Raw genomic sequence first — 19081 nt, 5'->3', positions numbered from 1 at the left:
TTTGTTTGTATCTGTGGCTGAAAATCTCTACTTTTGAGAATTTTTAGGGATTCTAAAAGTTGAATCCAGAATTTTTTTCTCTTTAATTATGTTGTTCTTTATGTTTTGCTATAATCTAAAATCCTGAAGTAGTGTTGTTTCTTCAAGACCTTATATGGAGCAGTGTTTTTCCTCCACATGAGTTTTTTCCTTTGTATACCGTAAGCAGTTTTTACATAGTAGAAAATACTTGTTATTCTCTAAGTACTTTTAAAGAGTGTATACTGAGTCTTGAAACTCTGTTGTTAAAACTCCAGTTGTTAAGGCCAGGCAATAAATACCTCATTACAGTTCGATAAAGCTGTTAATCCATCATGGTATTTCACATTGACAACATATGTATATTGTTAGCGAGAGATTAGACCTTTGCTTTACCATTGAAATACTATTACTCTGCATTATCTAGGAGTGAGAATCCTTTTTGCCTATGTCCAATTGAGAGTGTAGTAAGGGACCCAGGAGGGTTCAGTGGGAACTGCCAGAAAGGTGGTGTGGGTTGGATAAGTGTTACAGCCTATGTGCCTCTGGTCCAACACCAGGCAGACCTGGTTTATTTCCCTTACCATTCACCACATGCAGTCTGCTAGTTGTTGAGGTGAGTACATCTCAGGTTCTTTCTGTCCTTGAATCATCTTTACTTGCCTCCTGCAGAGAAATGACTGGAGATTTTTCTTTACGCTGTGATTAAAGTTGTCCGTGACTTTCTAACTGCTTCTCCTATTATGCCATTTAATCAATAATTGACTGACTGCATTATCTTTTCCCTTCCTGTTTTAGAGCTTTTATAATAAGAAACTAGCAAGCACATCTTTTTTTTAAACCACAAATATTGATGTCTTTGTACTCATTTTAGTGCTTGCGGTAAGGTAGTTTTTTATTGTTCTTGTCCAAACCTTTATACATTTTAACCCTTACTCTAAGGGTACTAGATTTTTCTGTTTTTCTTTGGGCAGCATTTTATCTGCAAAAGCTATTTGAAAGCTTTAAAAAAAATGTATGTTTCTTTTAATAGTTGCATAAGGCTCTAAGCAGGAAGCTTTCTGAATAGAAAATAAAATGCTAGAACAAGTAATTTCCACTTAATCAAGTGTTTTTTTCTCTCATGAAATGATTTTTAATGTCTTTGTAGGATATACAAGGATATGACAGGAACATTTGAGAGTTTGCATTGTAATTCATGTTTTTTTGTTGTTTGTTTGACATTCATCTTACCACTTCATTGAGAACAGTAGAAGAATGTGTTAGTCTAGTAGCTCAGTTGTTTGTATATTGTAAGCTCTATAGTATAAATAAAAATACAGAAATACTGTAAAAAGTGTATGGCATTATTTAAAAACTAAACACAAATAGCTATCTAGGCACTTGAGCTTAAGTTTTTAATAGTTGTTTAGTAGGGAATTAGTAGATTATCATTGATTAATGTAGTTTATGAAGTCATGTCAGATTAGCTGTAGTATGATTTAGTAATCTGAATTCAGAAAAATTAGAATGCCTACTTTTTGATAAATAGAATAGCAATTATGAACATAGGCTTAGGTTTTAATTCCTGTTTCATTGTTTATTTGCATGGTGAGGTGCAAATTATTTGACCTCTTTGAGACTCAGTTTCTTGCTTCTAAAATTGGAGAAAGAATATCACCTTTCACAGGAAACATTAAATGAAATGATAAATGCACAGTGTCTGGGTACATATTAATGTTATTCATATTTTTATATCATTACATAGTCTTAACTATCTAATTTATGTGAATACATGGTATGTTGTTAAAAATTACTTTATTACAGCTCTCTCTGGATTGCTAAATTTTAATTGTATGTTAATAGATATTTTCAGTGTATTTGCCTGCATTGTTCCTGAGTCTTTGAGAGAAAAATACTTTCTATAATTTCTGGAACAATAATGAATACTATAGCTACTATCCATCTCCTGTTTTGGGACATTGCTTCTAGCTTAAGAATCAGAAAGGGGCCAGCACAGTGGCTCTTGCCTGTAATCCTGCTTAACACTCTGGGAGGCTGAGGTCAGTGGATCCCTTGAGATTAGGAGTTCAAGACCAGCCTGAGAAAGAGTGAGACTCCATCCTACAAAAAATAGAAAAACAAAAAACTAACTAGCTGAGTATTGTAGTGGGCACCTGTAGTCCCAGCTACTTGGGAGGCTGAGGTGGGAGGATCGCTTGAGCCCAAGAATTTGAGATTGTTGTGAGGTGTGATGTCCCAGCACTGTACCAAAGGTGACAAAGAAAGACTCTGTGGGGTGGTGCCCATAGCTCAGTGGGTAGGGTGCTGGCCACATACACTGAGGCTGGCAGGTTTGAACCCAGCCCGAGCTAACTAAACAATGAGAACCGCAACAAAAAAATAGCTGGATGTTGTGGTGAGTGCCTGTAGTCCCAGCTACTAGGGAGGCTGAGGCAAGAGACTCACTTAAGCCTAAGAGTTTGATGTTGCTGTGAGCTGTGATGCCACGACCCTCTACCAAGGGCGACATAATAAGACTCTGTCTAAAAAATAAAGTAAAATCAGAGGAAAGCCATAATTTAAAGACCCTAATAGGCCTTCTCTTATAAAATAGTGACCTAAATGTTTATTGGTTTTTGTATTTCAAAGCTGTACTTCACTAGTTGTCTTCAGTTTAAAAGAATTATAAGGAATTATAAGGAAAAGTTTTATATTTCAAAGCTGTACTTCATTAGTTGTCTTCATTTTAAAAGAATTATAAAGGAAAAAACTCATGTGGTTTAGGAAAAACACTGTTCCATGTAAGGTCTTGAAGAAACAACACTACTTCAGGATTTTAGATTATAGCAAAACATAAAGAACAACATAATTAAAGAGAAAAAAATTCTGGATTCAACTTTTAGAATCCCTAATAGTATAGTTATAATAGTTATAGCTAATAGCTTATAGTATAGTTATAATAGTTATATGTAGTTATAATAGTATAGTTTTATGGAACAAAATTTCTCTTGTATAGATTTTATAATTCATATTTCAATAAAAGAAAATTCAGTGAACAATAATATGAATGCTGTACTTAGAATATTTTCTTTTTATTGAATTTTTTAAAATTGTTGGGGAATCATTGAAGGTACAGTGAGCAAGGTTATACTGCTTGTGTTTGTTGTGAAGTCCCTCTGTTAATAATGTCCCACCCCCAAGAGGTATGCCATACACCATGGAAGAAATGATAGTTCCTTAAACCCCTATTATTCTTTGTCAAGTCATAATCATCAGAGGCAACAATTTTTAATTTTTACTCTGGTATGTATTTTCAGATAATGAGCTTTTCTGGCTCTTTCTCCATTTATGACATTTACATGTACCTTAATCATTTCTTGAAAAGTGAGGATTTATGTGCATAAGCTTTAGTTAGACAATGTTATTTGTATATATGCTTAAGTAAAATAGACTTTCTGCTCTGTCAAGCAGTAAACTATAATAAAATTTTCTTTCTAAGATGACTATTTTTCTTAAAGTTAATAACTGGCTTTGCTCAGTTTTCTTTGTATGAATTAGCAGTTCTTTCTCTATGTACTTATGAAATATCTCTTAGTGTAGCTGAGTGCAGTGGTGTGTACCTGTAGTCTCCTTGGGAGGTTGAGGTGGGAGAATTGCTTGAGTACAGGAGTTCAAGATCAGCTTGGGCAATATAGCAAGATCCCATCTCTGAAAAGAAAAAAGAAAAAAAATCTCTCAGTAGTATATTCTATAAAGACAAACTTGTGAAATAATCTTTCAGATCCATTTTTTCCCCCGGTAAACCTGGAAATTTCTTAGTGTCTCTCCTATGTTCAATTTTCAATATTCTGGATTCCACATCTTCTATTTTGGTTTATTCTCTTATTTTGGAGGAGAGATCCTCAAATAGTTTCTTGAGGATTAGAAGTAATTTTTTTTCCTGAAATCTTATGTAGTTAAGCATGTTTTAATTTACCATAATGATGTGGCTGTCTATAGAATTCTACATTTGAAATGATTTGCCCTACTGTTTTGAAGACTTTTCCTTTTTTTTTTTTTTTGAGACAGAGTCTCACTCTGTCATCCTGGGTGGAGTGCTGTGACATCATCATAGCTCACGGCAACCGCAGTCTCTTGGGTTCAAGAGATCCTCTTGCCTCAGTCTTCCTAGTAGCTGGACTGCAGGTGTAATGCCGTATGTAATTTTTCTTTTAGTAGAGACAAAGTCTTGCTCTTGGTCAGGCTGGTCTTGAATTGGTGAGCTTAAGCAGTCCACCCACCTCGACCTCTCAGAGTGTTAAAATTACAGGCGTGAGCTACTGCGGCTAGCCAGCTTTTCACTTTTTAGATTTCAGTGTTGCTGTTGAGAAGTTTAATGCCAATCTGATTTTTGTTTATCTCTGAAATCTTATATCCCTGGTATGATGAAATTTCCCTTTGATGTACCTTGTTGAAGGTCTTTTAATTTTATTAGACTGGGCACTTGATGAGCCTTTAGTTCTGGGAAATTTTTTCTGGTATTTTTCTTGATTATTCCCATTTGGTCTCTCACCCTGATTTTCTTTGTCTCATTTTCTACAATATGTCTCCCTAGATTGATCCACTAATTTTATCTTCTTCTCTGTTTTCTACTTCTTTGTCATTTCATTTTTTCTTTTTTGTAGAATTCCTCAACACTGTGTCTCTTAACGTACGTTGAATTTTTATTTCTTCTATCAGTTTTAATTTCTTTTTCTCTGAATATTCTCCCCCTCCCCAGCATCCTTTTCTTTGCTATGATGTAATCTCTTTTCTCTCTTAGGGTATTAGGTAGTTTTAAAATTTTTGTTATTTTCTTTTGTTGTCTTTTTCTGAGTTTTGTTTTTGTTTCAATTTTTGTTTTCCGTGTTAGAAGCCTGCTTCAATTGTATCTTAAATATTGCCCATTCGTGTGTAGCAAGGGTGAAGCGTGAAAAGGTTGACCAGAAGCATTGTGTACGTGGGCTGAGTTAGTTGAGTGCTTGCCTTTTCTGTATACCAAGGTTTCTCATCTGGGCGCTGCTGCTATTTTGGACCTGGTAATTACTCATTGTGAGGGCTGATGTTTTAGCTGCTTCCCTGGCCTCTACCCACTAGCTAGCTACCGGTAGCACTTTCCCTTCCTCAGTCATGAAAATCAAATCTCCTAGCATTGCCAAATGTCCCCTGAAGGGAAACTTGCTCTTGATTGAGAAATACTGCTGTTGACCCATTGTCTTGAACTGGCCTATTTCACTGGGGGCTCTGTAATGCCGTATGTATCTATAGGACTCTTGTCTGGCGCAGCCTTGAGTTTCTGGGAGACTAGTAGAATATGCAGCTGGTGGTTTCACTTAGTGGCTCCTCATCCTTGTTCTTACCCTGTGTTTTTTGTCTGCAAGTCCAGAGCCTCCATGTTCACTTTGAGATTAAACCTCCTCTCTTTCTGAGACGTGTAGAGAGGGATAGTGATGAACTGTGTGGGATAGAAGGAAGGATCCTAGAGGAGGGTTTATTTCTTTTTTAGGCTTTCTGCTATTCCTCCTGTTTTTAGTTCTGCAAAACCAACCCTGTCTGTCTTCTTGTGTAGCTTCTCACTGGGGTCTCTGCTGTTTCTTCAATCAGACCATTTCATATCATGTGTGTGTTTGTGCTCACACGTGTGTTTCTGTAGCGAGAATTTTGTTGCTTATTTTTGGAATCTGCACATGCAGGCACTTAGACTTAAGCTTTCTTTTTCTGCTAAGTTAATCATTATTCTTCTCTTTGTCATCTTTCCAAAACTTTGTGACTTTATCCAGTATACTGTTCTTCCTGTGTGTATATATATTGTCTTATATTTTGCTGATTATGCACTATGTTTTAGAGCAGCCATGAAGATGAACAGTTGTGTTTAGTCCAGAAGTAATATTAAACAGTCTAATTCTAAAAACTAATATATGTTTTTACATGTTTTCTTCCTTTTTACAGGAGAAACTCAAAGGAAGATCATAGAAATGATAGCACATCTTTTTTTAAGGTTTTCAATTGGGTCCTGTCCTATCCCTAATCATTAGATATACATTTTTAAGATTTTATCTTAGCTTATTTTCTCTAAGTCAAATGATTGGAGGAATAGAGGGGGCAAAATATATATGAATGACTATCAGAGAAGCTGAGCCAATATCAGCTACTGTTAATAGCAAAAGGTCGTCTTAGATTTTTAATATCTTATACTTTAGTAATTATCCTTTCAAGTTTGGGATAGTTATAGTTCTGGTACTTTATTTTTGTTATAGAGGTAAAATAATTATAGTTTTTAAATTCAGCTAACCAGTTCACTAGCCATATATATGTACATTTAGATTAAGATTAATTATTATAAAATAAAATAAATTGAGTTCCTCATTTGTACTAACCACATTTCAAGTGCTCAGTAACCACATGTGAACACTGATTGCCTATGACATAGTATTGCTCTAAAGCCTTCTCAGGTTAACAGAATTTATATTACCTTGATAAGTCCATATGTGTTGTGTAGTACCTGAAAGGCTTAGCAAGCTTACCAGAAAGTCGACTGTGTTCTGCCATCCTAATTGTCCAGTGCCCACTCAGTTCCTATTAAAAGCTTCAAGTTGTGGGAAGAACTTTTCCTCATGTGAATTAAAATTGTGTTAACTGTGTCTTCTGCTTGACTTCTCTGACTGTACTTTTAATTGTTTCTTTTCCCCCAGACAGTGCAATGCTTGCTAGACAGTGGTGCTGATATTAACAGGCCAAATGTATCAGGAGCCACTCCATTGTACTTTGCTTGCAGGTATGATATTATATGTTTCCAGTGCTCCCATTAAAGAATATTATATATCCACTATAGTCCAGACACAAACATTTCTGTATACTTTGTAAAGCTCTCTTGTTTTCCTGGGAATGCTATGCTGTCTTTTAAGGTGAAATATAGCATTTATGGTTCTGTTACTTACCTGCATGAAGGAAAATATTTTCTATTACATTTAATTATCAGTGTGTTTATGTTACAGGTGAGAACTTTAGATTTACTCGGTTATTTCCATTTTAGACTGATTACTTATTAATAAAAGACAACGCAATAATCTACTAATTCCCATAGTTCACTTTACTAAGTAACCAGGCCAGTTCCAGTGGGATAAACTGTTGAAATATGTCTTGGTCCAGAGCCATGTCTTTGCTTTATCTGCATGTATAACTTAAAATAAAAAAAAAATTATTGAATAAGTCTTTTTTAGATAATATGTTATGTATTAAGTTATTTTTGTACTTGTGTCTTGGTTCATTTTCTTGAAGTATACATATTGTTCATTTATTCATATAGTTAGCAAATATTTGGTTAGTACTCACTGAGTGACATATATTGTTATAGGCATTAGTGATATAGTAATAAGGAAACCTCAGGCGTTAGGAGCTAATAATATAATTGTACACTTGTAGTCATACTTGCACCCATGTATCATATGTTACATAAATGTAGTTTGCAGTTCAGAAAATACTATAATGATTGTTTCTTTAGGCTTTTATATGCAGGCATAGAGCTTTCTAGAAAGCTTTTCTTCTGTTTTTCTGTTTTATATGATTTTTTTTGAAGTTTATTTTATACTGAAAAACCTGTTTTTCTTCTTTAGCTTCCCAGTCTCTGATATTATTTTGATGAGAACAATTCATACATCTTCTAAACAACCTTATATTAGAATATCAAGGACTTTTGGATCTTTAGACTTCTGGATCATATCTGAATCTAGTCATTTTCTAATATTAATGCTTAGGATTTGGTTGCTTGATTAGTGTCTTGAATTTATAAATCATATTGAAGTCATATTCTATCTTCAGAGGTTATCTTTAGATCAGACCTTTCCTTGAAGTTCCAAATATGAATGTCTGTCAGCCTGATTTGCATCATTGCTTAAAAGTATCATAAAATCCTCAGATATTAACAGGTCTAAAATATAGTTTCAGATTTTTCTTATCCAACTTTTCTTTCAGTTTTTCTCACTTTAATCAGTGGAACCCTCCATTGATTCTACTTTACCCTCCAGTTTAAAGTAGAAACCAGGTCATTTTCTCTCTCTCTCTGGCTCTCAACTTGGAATTTATCAGTGAGTTGCATGAATTCCACCTTTATAATGTGTTCTGAGCCTTCGCTTCTCTCCAACTCACTGAAACCACCTGAGAGTTTGCCTAGAGCACTGCAGTAACCCACAGCTTGTCCCCTTCATTTCCTCGGTTGCTTCCCTGCAATCAGTTCTTTCCTTAGCAAAGTGATCTTTTTAAAAAAATGAATTGGTTCTTGTCATTTTGTGTTTAAAATCTGTATTTAATATTTTCAGTGCCTCTTTGTTGCATTTCAGATATAATCCAAAGTCTGCCTTGGCCTGTGAGACCTGCTAGCTTTGACTCCTGTTCAGCCTACTGTGCTTTTCCCATATTAGTTCTCCTTGAGTTCCCTAAGTGCAACCAACATCTTTCCAGCAGACTTTTCTACTTAGGTTTGTTTTGACTGAAATGCTCTTCCTTAGGTTTTTACATGCTGACCCCTTTTTATTCTTCATGTTACTGCTTTTTAGGAAGGTAATTCCTGACCATTTGATAGTCTTGCCTCCACATTTTCTATCACAGCATCACAGCAATTTCCTTCTTAGCACTTTGTATTTTGTAATTGTTTATTTACTTGGTTAAAGTCTGCCTTTCCTGTAGTGAATGAACACAAAATTTGTTTTTTATTGTCTATAGTGTAGTATAGTGTTTTGTACTTAGATGCTTAGTAGATGTTTTATTTATTTATTTATTTATTTTTGAGACAGAGTCTCACTTTTTGGCCCTTGGTAGATGGCCATGGCTGCATAGCTCATAGCAACCTCAGACTCTTGGGCTCAAGTGATTCTCTTGCCTTAGCCTCCCAAATAGCTGGAACTATAGGCGCTTACCACAGTGCCCAGCTATTTTTTTGTTTGTTTGTCTGTTTAGCAGGCCCAGGCTGGGTTTGAACCCACCAACTCTGATGCATGCGGCCAGCACCCTAACCACTAGGCTATAGGAGCCGAGCCTTAGTAGATGTTTTTGAGTGAACGAGTCAGTATGAAAAATATTTTACCTGAAACAATTCCAGTTGTAATAATTTTAAAAATATAGCCATGCTAGTGTTGTATAGAACTGGGATATTCCTATAGTTAGTCTGAGCATAGGGATGTGGTAAAAGGACAATTTTGAAGTACTTTCTGCTCCTACTGTATTCCTGTCTTTTAGTTTGTCATCTAGCAAACATTATATCTCTTTGAACAAATATGATTAAGCAAATCTGTGATGAGACATGAAACCCGAAAACAATATTTTGCGACAGAGTCTCACTTTATTGCCCTGGGTAGAGTGCCATGGCATCATAGCTCACAGCAACTTCAGTCTCTTGGGCTCAAGTGATCCTCTTGCCTCAGCCTCTCAAGTAGCTGTGACTATAGGCATCCACCATAATGCCCAGCTATTTTTACAGATGGGGGTCTCGCTCTTGCTCAGGCTGGTCTCAAACTCCTGAGCAATCCACCACCCCCCTCAGCTTCCCAGAGTGCTGGGATTACAGACATGAGCTACTGTGTCTGGCCTTCAGAAGATACATTTATCATTGTTAGAAAGATGGTAAATATGGACTATGGTTCATCTGAAGGCAGATTTTTAATTGTACTTATGATTTCTAGACATAGGTATAAAATAAAAATATAAGATATTTAAAATGTATTATCTCTCATAAACAAAAAGGAAAGGAATGTGCGAATTAGAACAAGTTAACCCTACAGATAAATGATAGTGTCCTAGACGGAAAGGCTAAATTGAAATATAAGTTTTTATTGAGAAATATTACTAGATAAATCATCATATATCAACTACTGAAACTATTTTCTTTTTATTTGAATTTTACAGTTAAATTTAGATGATACTGAGATATAGGGGAAAGAGTCTAGATTTTATTTTATGTTATGCTATTTATTATTTTTTTTTGAGACAGAGTCTCACTCACTATCTCTCCCTTAGTAGAGTGCCGTGGAGTCACAGCTCAAAGCAACCTCAAATTCTTTGGGCTTAAATGATTCTCTTGTCTCAGCCTCTCAAGTAGCTGTGACTACAGGCGCCTACCACAATGCCCAGCTATTTTTGGTTGCAGTCGTTGTTGTTTAGCAGGCCTGCGCCAGGCTAGAACCTGCCAACCCCAGTGTATGTGGCTGGCACCCTAACCACTGAGCTATGGGTGCTGAGCCAAGAGTCTAGATTTTAGAGGCAGGGTTAATCCCACCACCAAAGCTGTGGAACTTTTCTGTTTTAATGTTTTTGTTTCGTTTTGTTTTGAGACAGAGTCTCACTCACCCTGAAGTTGAGTCCTGTGGCATCATCATAACTTGCTGCAATCTCAAACTCTTTGGTTCAAGACATCCTCCTGCCTCAGCTTCCCAAGTTGCTGGGACTAGGTACCTGCAACAATGCTCAGCTAATTTTTTTCTATTTAGTAGAGATGGGGTGTTGCTCTTACTTAGGCTGGTCTTGACCTCCTGAGCTCAAGTGATCCCCTGCGTTAGCCTCCCAGAGTGCTGGGATTATGGGCTTGAGCATGCCTGGCAAAGCTGTGGAACTTCAGTCAGGTATCTTGACCTCTGAAGCTTTTTTTGTGAAATGGAAATGCTTATATCTCCCTTGTGGGACTACTGAGAATGTATGAGATGGCTTAGGTAAAGCAGCCTGCGGGTATTTGGTACTTAGTAGTTTGTAACTGCTCTCACTAAGCTCTAGCACACTTGTCTTTTCCCCAGTGAAACATAAAGTTGTATTGTCCTCATTTAATTTCTTTATTTCTACAGGGTTTTTTCCCTAAGAAATATGATTCGTGTATCTTGCAGATGTTTTCTTTGTATTACTTCTTTTCTAACTCTGAGCACTGTTTGATAATGTAGTGCTTTTGTGAGTGAGTTATTTTCAGACTGATTTTGACCTAAAATTATGACAGAAAGTATTTTCCAGTCACTTTTCTTCTTCGAGTACTTTGGACAGGGCATTATAAATCATGTAACTCCCAGACTCATGCTTTTTGTTGATGTAAAAAGAAAAAGATACACATTTATTTTCTTTTACCTTGCTATCTTCATATACCTTTTATTTTTAGGTTTTTTAATATGGCTGCTACAAATTTTTCAGATCCTTAAAATTATTGATTTGTTTTATATTCAGTCATAATGCTGTCCGTTTTCTCAACTTGGCTCTTCAAATAGAGATTTGGATGTGTAATGATTTTCAGATATTTCTGTAACTGTAAATAACTTTTATTCCGTTAGGAAAATCAAGGGTTTAGTGGGATTGTATGCATACAGTAAATTAGTGAGATGTTTATGGACGTACTAGAGGTTTCTAACAGAGAAAGGTCTGAGATTCAAAACATGGATTTGTAGCTACTGCCACGCAACTCCTTTCAGTTAGAGAACTAAACACCAAAGTGCTGTATAAAGTGTAAAACAGCCTGTAAACTCAAAATTGTCAACTTTTAGAGAGTAAGCAAAGTGTTTTAAAAAATCTGTTTCTAAAACTGTTCATAAGCTGTTCCAAAAAATATTGCAACTTTATGCACTTTGGTGAAGTTCTCAGATTTATAAGGCTGAAAGAGCCCAAAGTTAGGAGGCTGCAAATGTTTGGGAAGTTAGTTTTAAGTGCTTTAGAAGCCACGGCAAGTTTCTTGTAAGTTAAATCTTTGCCAATGTCTTAGTTTCCAAAAAATACATTGGTGTTTTCTTGAAGAGAGTATTATTACAATCAGTATAAAAGTAGCTTCAATCGTAAAGAATAATATATTGAGTACATTTTTGGAGTTATTTGAACTGAAAAATCCTTTTTGCAATACTCTGAGCAGTCTGAAATAGGATGGACCTAATCTGAAGTGTTATAGATGAGGTACTAATGAAATGGCCTGTCATCTGATTATAAGTGAAATTTCCCTGTACTTTTAGAAATTACTCCAGCTTTCTAAGAATGTTTCGTGGGTATTCTTTTTCTTCTTGCTAATTATCATTTTTTTGCTATCTATGATACAGAATTATTTTGAGGGTTTTTAAAATCCTGTGTATTGAACAATGTCCCACTAGTATATGGTCTTGTCTCCTCTTCTAGTGATCCCATTGTATTGTCCTCATAGCACATACTCCTCTGTGCATTATGTCATACTCATTTGAGTACTAAATTATTTACTCTTAGAGGGCTTAAAGGACAGGGCAAACAAGCTGTATGTAACTTGGTGGAGCATCATGACAAAGATGAATAATTCTGTAGTCAGACCGATCTAGATACAAATTCTGATCTGCCATGTAACTGTTAGTCTTGAGTGACTCCACTATACTCTTGAGCCATGGTTTTCTCAACTGAAAAATCAAGTGAGTACTATTAAAAGAAAAACTTTAGACAGATTTAACAAAGTTTATTTATACAAAGAATGATTCATGAATCAGAACTAGAAGTTCAGAGAGCTCTGCTCCTATTTTATAGGCCAAATATGGAAGCAGAGTAGAGAAATCACCTGATTAGCTTCTTGGGAATGATGCAATGGGGCATTTGCCTTATTGGTCATGATGTGATGAGTTGGCTGCCTGTGATTGGCTGAAACCAGCTCTCTGTTGTAAAAAAATACTCCTAACTAGGTTTCCATTTGTTTACTAACAAAGTGAGGTTGCATTTTGTTACAGAGGAACTCAAAAGTGCAGAGACATCCTCAGGCTAGTGGCCCTGCATACTTAATTTAAGAGTACTCATTTTATAAGTATTTTATAAGTGTCAGGATTAAGTCAAATGTTGAACAAAGGACTGAGCCTAATGCTTGTCACATGATAGCTCCTAATAAATTGTGTTTTAGGTCTCCTCTTATTTTCTATAATGCAGTGTCTTAATTTGTCAAATGAATGGTTTTTAAAGTTAAAGCCTGCAATATAGTTCGTTGATTGTATTGAGTATGTGTTATAAGCCAACTACTATGCTTGGTGCTGTGGAACAAATCTGTCAAGATGTTTGCAGTTTAACTGGAAAGATTGGACACATGGATATTAAATGACTATAAAAGAGATATTAAAATTGAACAGAATAGTGTTATTAAATGGATTGACTAGAACCTTGGCTACTAGCAGACGCACCTCTCTAAATAAAGCTCAAGTTAGTTAATTTTCACTTGGTCCTTACTTTAGGCATGATAAAGAATAGAACAGTGTAAATGATAAAGTAACCATCATTAGCTATAGTACATGATGTCTTGACCAGCACTCCCGGCTTAATCACAGATCAGACTTGATGAAGACTTCTTGCTCCACACTAGTAAAGGTAGTTACTGTTGCTTTCAGAGGCATGGCTGATTTACTGAATTTTTTGATTTTCTCTTTTTTCCCTCTAGAGTAAATTAGGTATTGTTTTCATGTTAATTCTGGCTCTGTTGGCATTTGTAGAGAGAGGTAAGCATTATTATATAATAAAAGATCAGGATTGCTTCCTGTCCTTTTAGCTAAGTTCAAGTATAAAGTATCAGGAGAGTAGCATACCTATAATAACTGATATGGATATTCTGGCACTACATTTATAGTTGGACTCTATTTTATTGTTTAACTGTTTAATTTCAGTTGCCTATAAATTATTTTTCATATAGTGGCATTTGATGAAAGAGAGTGAATAGTATTTTGTTTGTTTTTTAAGTTCTTAAGAAATCTGTGTAGTCTTTCTCTTTGTGAAATGACTTAGGTTTGTTGAAAATAATACTGGTCTAGAAGCCCAAAGGCCTGAGTTCTGGTTTCGCCAGTGTTTTGATTACTTGCTTTTTTAAGCTACAAAGTAAAGTTTTTGATTAGATACTCTTCTGAATTGTGTGCCTCGTTGGCGTTTCCTGAAATCAGCTTTATACTTTAATGTCCCTGGATTGCAAATTTATTTTTTATTGCCTTTACAGTAGTATCAAACGAGCTCGTTAAATAATGGAGATCTAGATTCTAGTGGTCACTTCAACCAAGGTAGCTTGGACCTAGCTGAAAGAGTGACAGTTAACTAATTTTACTTATACAGAGAATGAGACATGTGGATACGATGAGAGCTGTTCATTCTAGGCCATATTAAATAGGTATCAGCAGAAGACACACTGAGTGGGTTGATGAAATGAAGATTGAAAGCCAGATAATATTTTTTGTCAGTAACCCTGCCTCATGTTTTCTCTGACAATTCTCTTACTTTGACGTTTTTCCTTTCTCTGTCCCTTCGTCTTTTTAATTTTTTTCAAAAACTATTACAGTGCCATAAAATGTTTTCTTGTTTTAAGAATTGAGTTTCTTTTGGATTAAGAGGTCTAGAGACTTGAGTATGTGTGGTAGGAAGGTCAGGCTAGAGTTGAGAAAGGGATTAGGAAGTGAGTGGAAGGAAAACAAAGCAGAAGCCTGAGTAGTAGTTACTTATCCTAAAACATTATGCCTTATTGTGGGTAAATTATCATGACCCAAGTTCAGTTCCAAGGTTTAATAGGTCACTTTCTTATCGACATACTGAAAATATGACTTAACATTAAGAAAATTTTCCTGATTGCTGAGGATATAGTTCAGATCTTCCTTTCTTAATTATTTGAATTGTTGAGCTTCCACTGATTCATATTAACCATCCATAATTCATAGAGAAAGACCATTAAGCAGAAAGATTATATTTTTAATTTGTTTCTATTTCTATATAGTCATGGTCAGAGAGATACAGCACAGATTCTTCTGTTACGAGGAGCCAAGTATTTGCCAGATAAAAATGGAGTAACCCCTCTGGATTTATGTGTACAGGTATTTTTAAAATACATATTCTGAGCCCTTTACCTTCATAATAGAAACTGAGAATGATAAAATTATTTTATTTTTCAATGAAAGGGTGGATGCAAAGATTTTTATTCTATGACTAATATGACTTTTAAAAGAGACTTCATTTTTAAACCTGGATAACTTTAAGTCTTGTTTTTAGGGTGGATATGGAGAAACTTGTGAAGTATTAATTCAGTATCACCCTAGGCTTTTCCAGACTATTATTCAAATGACACAGAATGAAGACCTCCGAGAAAACATGGTAATGGATGGCGAGTGGCTTATAAATGAATAAGCTTTATTCATGCATAGTATATATGATGTTTTACAAATGTGCTTTGTAATTCCATTTATTATTATAAATATTTTAGTAGTTTTAATTTGCTTATCTGCATTATAGGATCAGTATGAGTTATATAAACTTTGTGCTAATATTTGGCCTTATGAATGTTTTGTTCTTTGGGTCTTTCATCTATCCTTAATGTAACTAGAATATTCCCCAGGGAAAGAGGAAAAGAATCTGAGGATCAGTATCATGTTATGATTGGTAATCACTAGTTTACTGAGCTCTGTATTCATAACAGTTTTACTCTTAAAAAGTTAGAATTTAAAATTCTGATCAATTTTATAAGTTTGGAATTATATTTCCACAAGTACTTGGTGATTTTTTATTTATTCTGTCTGTATTTTTCATTTTTTATTGGGTGATTTTGAGCAAAGACTTTAATTCATCAGTATATTAGTTTTTAAATTTATGCAAGGCAGAATAACTGTAAAGGATTTTATTTCAGCTAATTGGCTTCAAGACACTTATTAAACTTAGGTACTTAATGTTTGGATAAAATTTAATGGATTACTTTGTAATCATTTTTTTTTTCTGGTGAAAAATTTAGTTACGGCAAGTTCTAGAACATTTGTCTCAGCAAAGTGAGAACCAGTACCTAAAGATTCTAACAAGCCTTGCTGAAGTTGCTACAACAAATGGTCATAAACTGCTTAGGTAAGTGTTTCAGAATAAAAGCAAATCAATAGATAGCATTATCTTTCAGCTGCATCGTCTGAAAAGTTTATTCTGTGGATGCTTTTTGTCAGTGGTTAAGATGTTATAAAAATTTGCTGACTTTCCATGGTTTGTTTTGTTTAAAAGGAGACTTTAATCTCTCTAAAGAGGCTAAATATAGGGGATACTCTAAATGGATTTGGGCATATGTGCCTAGAATTTTATGAAATGACTATTTAGACTAATCACACTAAGTAAATATACTTGAAGAAGAATTAAGAAAGTTCAGGAATCTTGATCACTTATTTAAAAAACTAGGTATAAGTTACTGTTTACCTGTTCAGTATACCCTCATGTTTCAGTACATTTTTCTCCCTGAACTGTCCTCCTCCGTTCAGTTCTTTATTCTTTCCAAAAGATTCTCTGGTTTTAATGGCTCATCATTAAAGTTAATGTTAAGTTAAATGTAAAGTTAATTAAATGTTAAGTTAATGTGAAGTTAACTCCCTCCATTAAGTTAAAGTAATTAATTCTTTTATATTACTTGAATTTTAATATATTGCATTTTCTTGCAGCTATATTTCTTTCTGTGTGATTAGCCACTCCAAGTTAGGAGTAAGCAGCCATTGAGAAATGGTTAATGTATTGTTATTTTTTAGCTTATAGATTTGACCCCTTTCTAATATGGATGGTTTCCCCTTTGTATTATTTTTACTAATTGCTTCTCTTCTTAATACATTGCCAGGTCATGATCTTTTCCCGTCTTTGTAGTTGTAGCTGAACTTTTTCCTTTCAGCACCATACTACTTCTGTCAGTTCCCTGCATTATCAAATTTATAATGTTAGCCCTTTGTTTGGGGACTTTTTGTATACTTCAGAATCACATTCTGTACTACTAAAAAGGCCCTTTGCTAGGGCCCTTAAACTTCATGGCACCAAGAGAACTTTCTTGTGTTCTTTTAACCATTTAGTCTGTTTTCAGCAATTCTGCTCAATATTTCATTTGCTCCTTTAAAACATTATTTTTACTTCTGCGACTACTTTTAGATTCTGTCTTAAAAGGTTCATTGAATTGCAGCTTTCTATAATGCTTTCCTTTTATTTAGTCATTCTCAGTAATCCTTTTACTTGATGAAGCCTTTCTAAGATTCAGACATGCTAATTAAAAGCATGGGCTCTGGAGTCAGTCAGACTCAGGCTTAAATCCAGACATCATTTACTGTGTGATCTTAGGAACTGTTTGGAGTTTCCCATCATCATCAACTCATCCATCTAATATGTATTTTTGAGTGCCTGCTATCCACCAGGCTATCCTTAAGGTATTTGTGAATAAAACAGATATGACCTCTTCCTATGTTAAATTTACAGTCTAATCAGGCTTTTATTGGATTTTTGTTGGCAAATAATAGTATCTTAATTAGTTGTTGTGAGAATAAAAAAAGATGCTATAAAATGCCAAGCAAAGTGCCTGGCACATGGTAGAGGTAATGATGGTGGTTATGTAAGTGGAAAAAGATGGGGATGATGATTATTTTAAATAATTTTATAATATCAATTAACCTGTTTTTCTACATTAGAAAACTTGTTTTTCCTTCTTAAATCTTGGTCTTATTGTCTACACTTTCACGGTAATTACAATTTTTTTTTTAATATCTTCTTTTTTAAGTATACTTTTATCACCTATTAAGCAGGTACTATCCTAGGGAACATTCAAATACATTATTTCATTTAAAACTCACAATAACTTTGTGATTTAATATTACATTAAAAAAATTGAAGTTAGATGATTTGCCAAGCTAGTAAATAAGTCAGGATTCATATCCTCACTAATAAAGAGCAGATTCTGGCTTCCAATCTATTCCTAAATAGGATAAAATTTGTGGAACAAAAGAAACAGGGTAAGAGAAGGGGATCATGGCCAAAATGTTTTAAAACTGCTCTGCTAAACGGTATTCTTTCACCACTTAAGATACTACCTTTCAAATGCTTTATAGAATCTATTATTATTGCCATTTTGGGCCTGTAAATTACCTCTTTGTTGGGATTGGTGAGGAGTATCAGTTATTAGTATTATGTTAGAATTTGTTTTATCGTTACCCTGCTAAATTTCTTAGGAGGATCTTAAATACAAATTATTTTTCCTTTTTACTGTATACATAAAAATAATGGTATTTTTGCATATTTGCTTGCTTGTGAATTATTTCTTATTCCGAAATATGGGATAATTTTTGCCATCTATTTTAATAGAAATTTTCATTAAGAAAATAGTAGATTCTAAATATATATTAATTTGACTAAGACGTTACTCAGATACTTTTGGGAAAATGGCCTACCTGTTACCTAATTGGTTCTAAAGATAATAAACATTTACTTAAGGGTCCTTTTGCATATAGTGTTTGTATTGAAATGAGAGTTTATCTTCCTTTCTATATATTTATGATTGGAGGTAATGGTAGGTGGTGTCCATGTGCAGTAGAACAGAGAAATCATAGCCATATGCTAAGTAAGAGACTGAATAAAATATATTTTTATATAAACCAAAGATAAGTACATTGATAGGTCTCTGAGTTAGGAAACTCAATTTTTAAACTTCTCTATTGAGACATGGTAGCTTTGAAGGAAATGATCATTTCTTAATCAACGGGAGAAGGGTATAATGAAGTTTGAATTTTATGGTCTTTTATATAATACAAAAGAGACATTTCACTGGTTGGAAAGTGAGAAAATGATGCTTTTTAGACCAATTGATTAATCTTAGAAGACTGAACTGGATAAAGTAAAATAATGCTATTAGACACTTATCAATTAATGTTATTTAAAGTCCATTGTTTAAGAAAATACTTCTTACCTTAAGCAAGATAACTCTTTAAGTATACCCCTAGATCAGATATTTAAAGTAAATTTTTGTTTATGGGTTAATTTTGCAGAGGGAAATCAAATTTATACGTTGCTCATAAAATTTGAAAGTCGTTGTAATGAACTTTTCTAAAAGCTGCACCACAGTAAAAGGGAGATATTTCCAAGTAAACTACATTTCTATTTGTCAGTGTCAGCAATCTTATGGTACAAAATGAGAAACATTTCCTAAAGACAAATATGTAAAAATCAGTATAAGCTAAATTAATGATTCTGTACACATTTGATTCAAAGCTACTGAATAGTAATAGCTATGAAAATTTAGTAACACTGGTAGATGATAGCTAATTTTTAAGAACTGTTTCTTTATTTCTTTTTTTTTTTTTTTTTTTTTTTT

At 34.3% G+C, this 19081-nt stretch overlaps 1 protein-coding gene across 3 annotated transcripts in view; it reads left to right on the top strand.

The window, feature by feature from the left end:
- HACE1 (HECT domain and ankyrin repeat containing E3 ubiquitin protein ligase 1) overlaps positions 1 to 19081 on the top strand; it is a 108884-nt gene that overhangs the window by 34080 nt on the left and 55723 nt on the right. For 2 of the 3 annotated variants that reach the window (XM_023513060.1, XM_003781563.3), the window contains exons 7-10: positions 6711 to 6793; positions 14717 to 14813; positions 14989 to 15090; positions 15722 to 15828. In XM_023513060.1, coding sequence (XP_023368828.1) covers positions 6711 to 6793; positions 14717 to 14813; positions 14989 to 15090; positions 15722 to 15828 — 389 coding nt within the window. The remainder of the gene's footprint in view (positions 1 to 6710; positions 6794 to 14716; positions 14814 to 14988; positions 15091 to 15721; positions 15829 to 19081) is intronic. The other variant, XM_023513061.1, reaches the window with a different exon arrangement.

The sequence above is a fragment of the Otolemur garnettii genome, unplaced genomic scaffold (genome assembly GCF_000181295.1).
Source record: "Otolemur garnettii isolate 467f Iridium unplaced genomic scaffold, OtoGar3 scaffold00002, whole genome shotgun sequence".
In the NCBI taxonomy this organism is placed as follows: domain Eukaryota; kingdom Metazoa; phylum Chordata; class Mammalia; order Primates; family Galagidae; genus Otolemur; species Otolemur garnettii.
The sequence above is the reverse complement of the archived record's forward strand: the minus strand, read 5'-3'. Positions and strand labels throughout refer to the sequence as shown.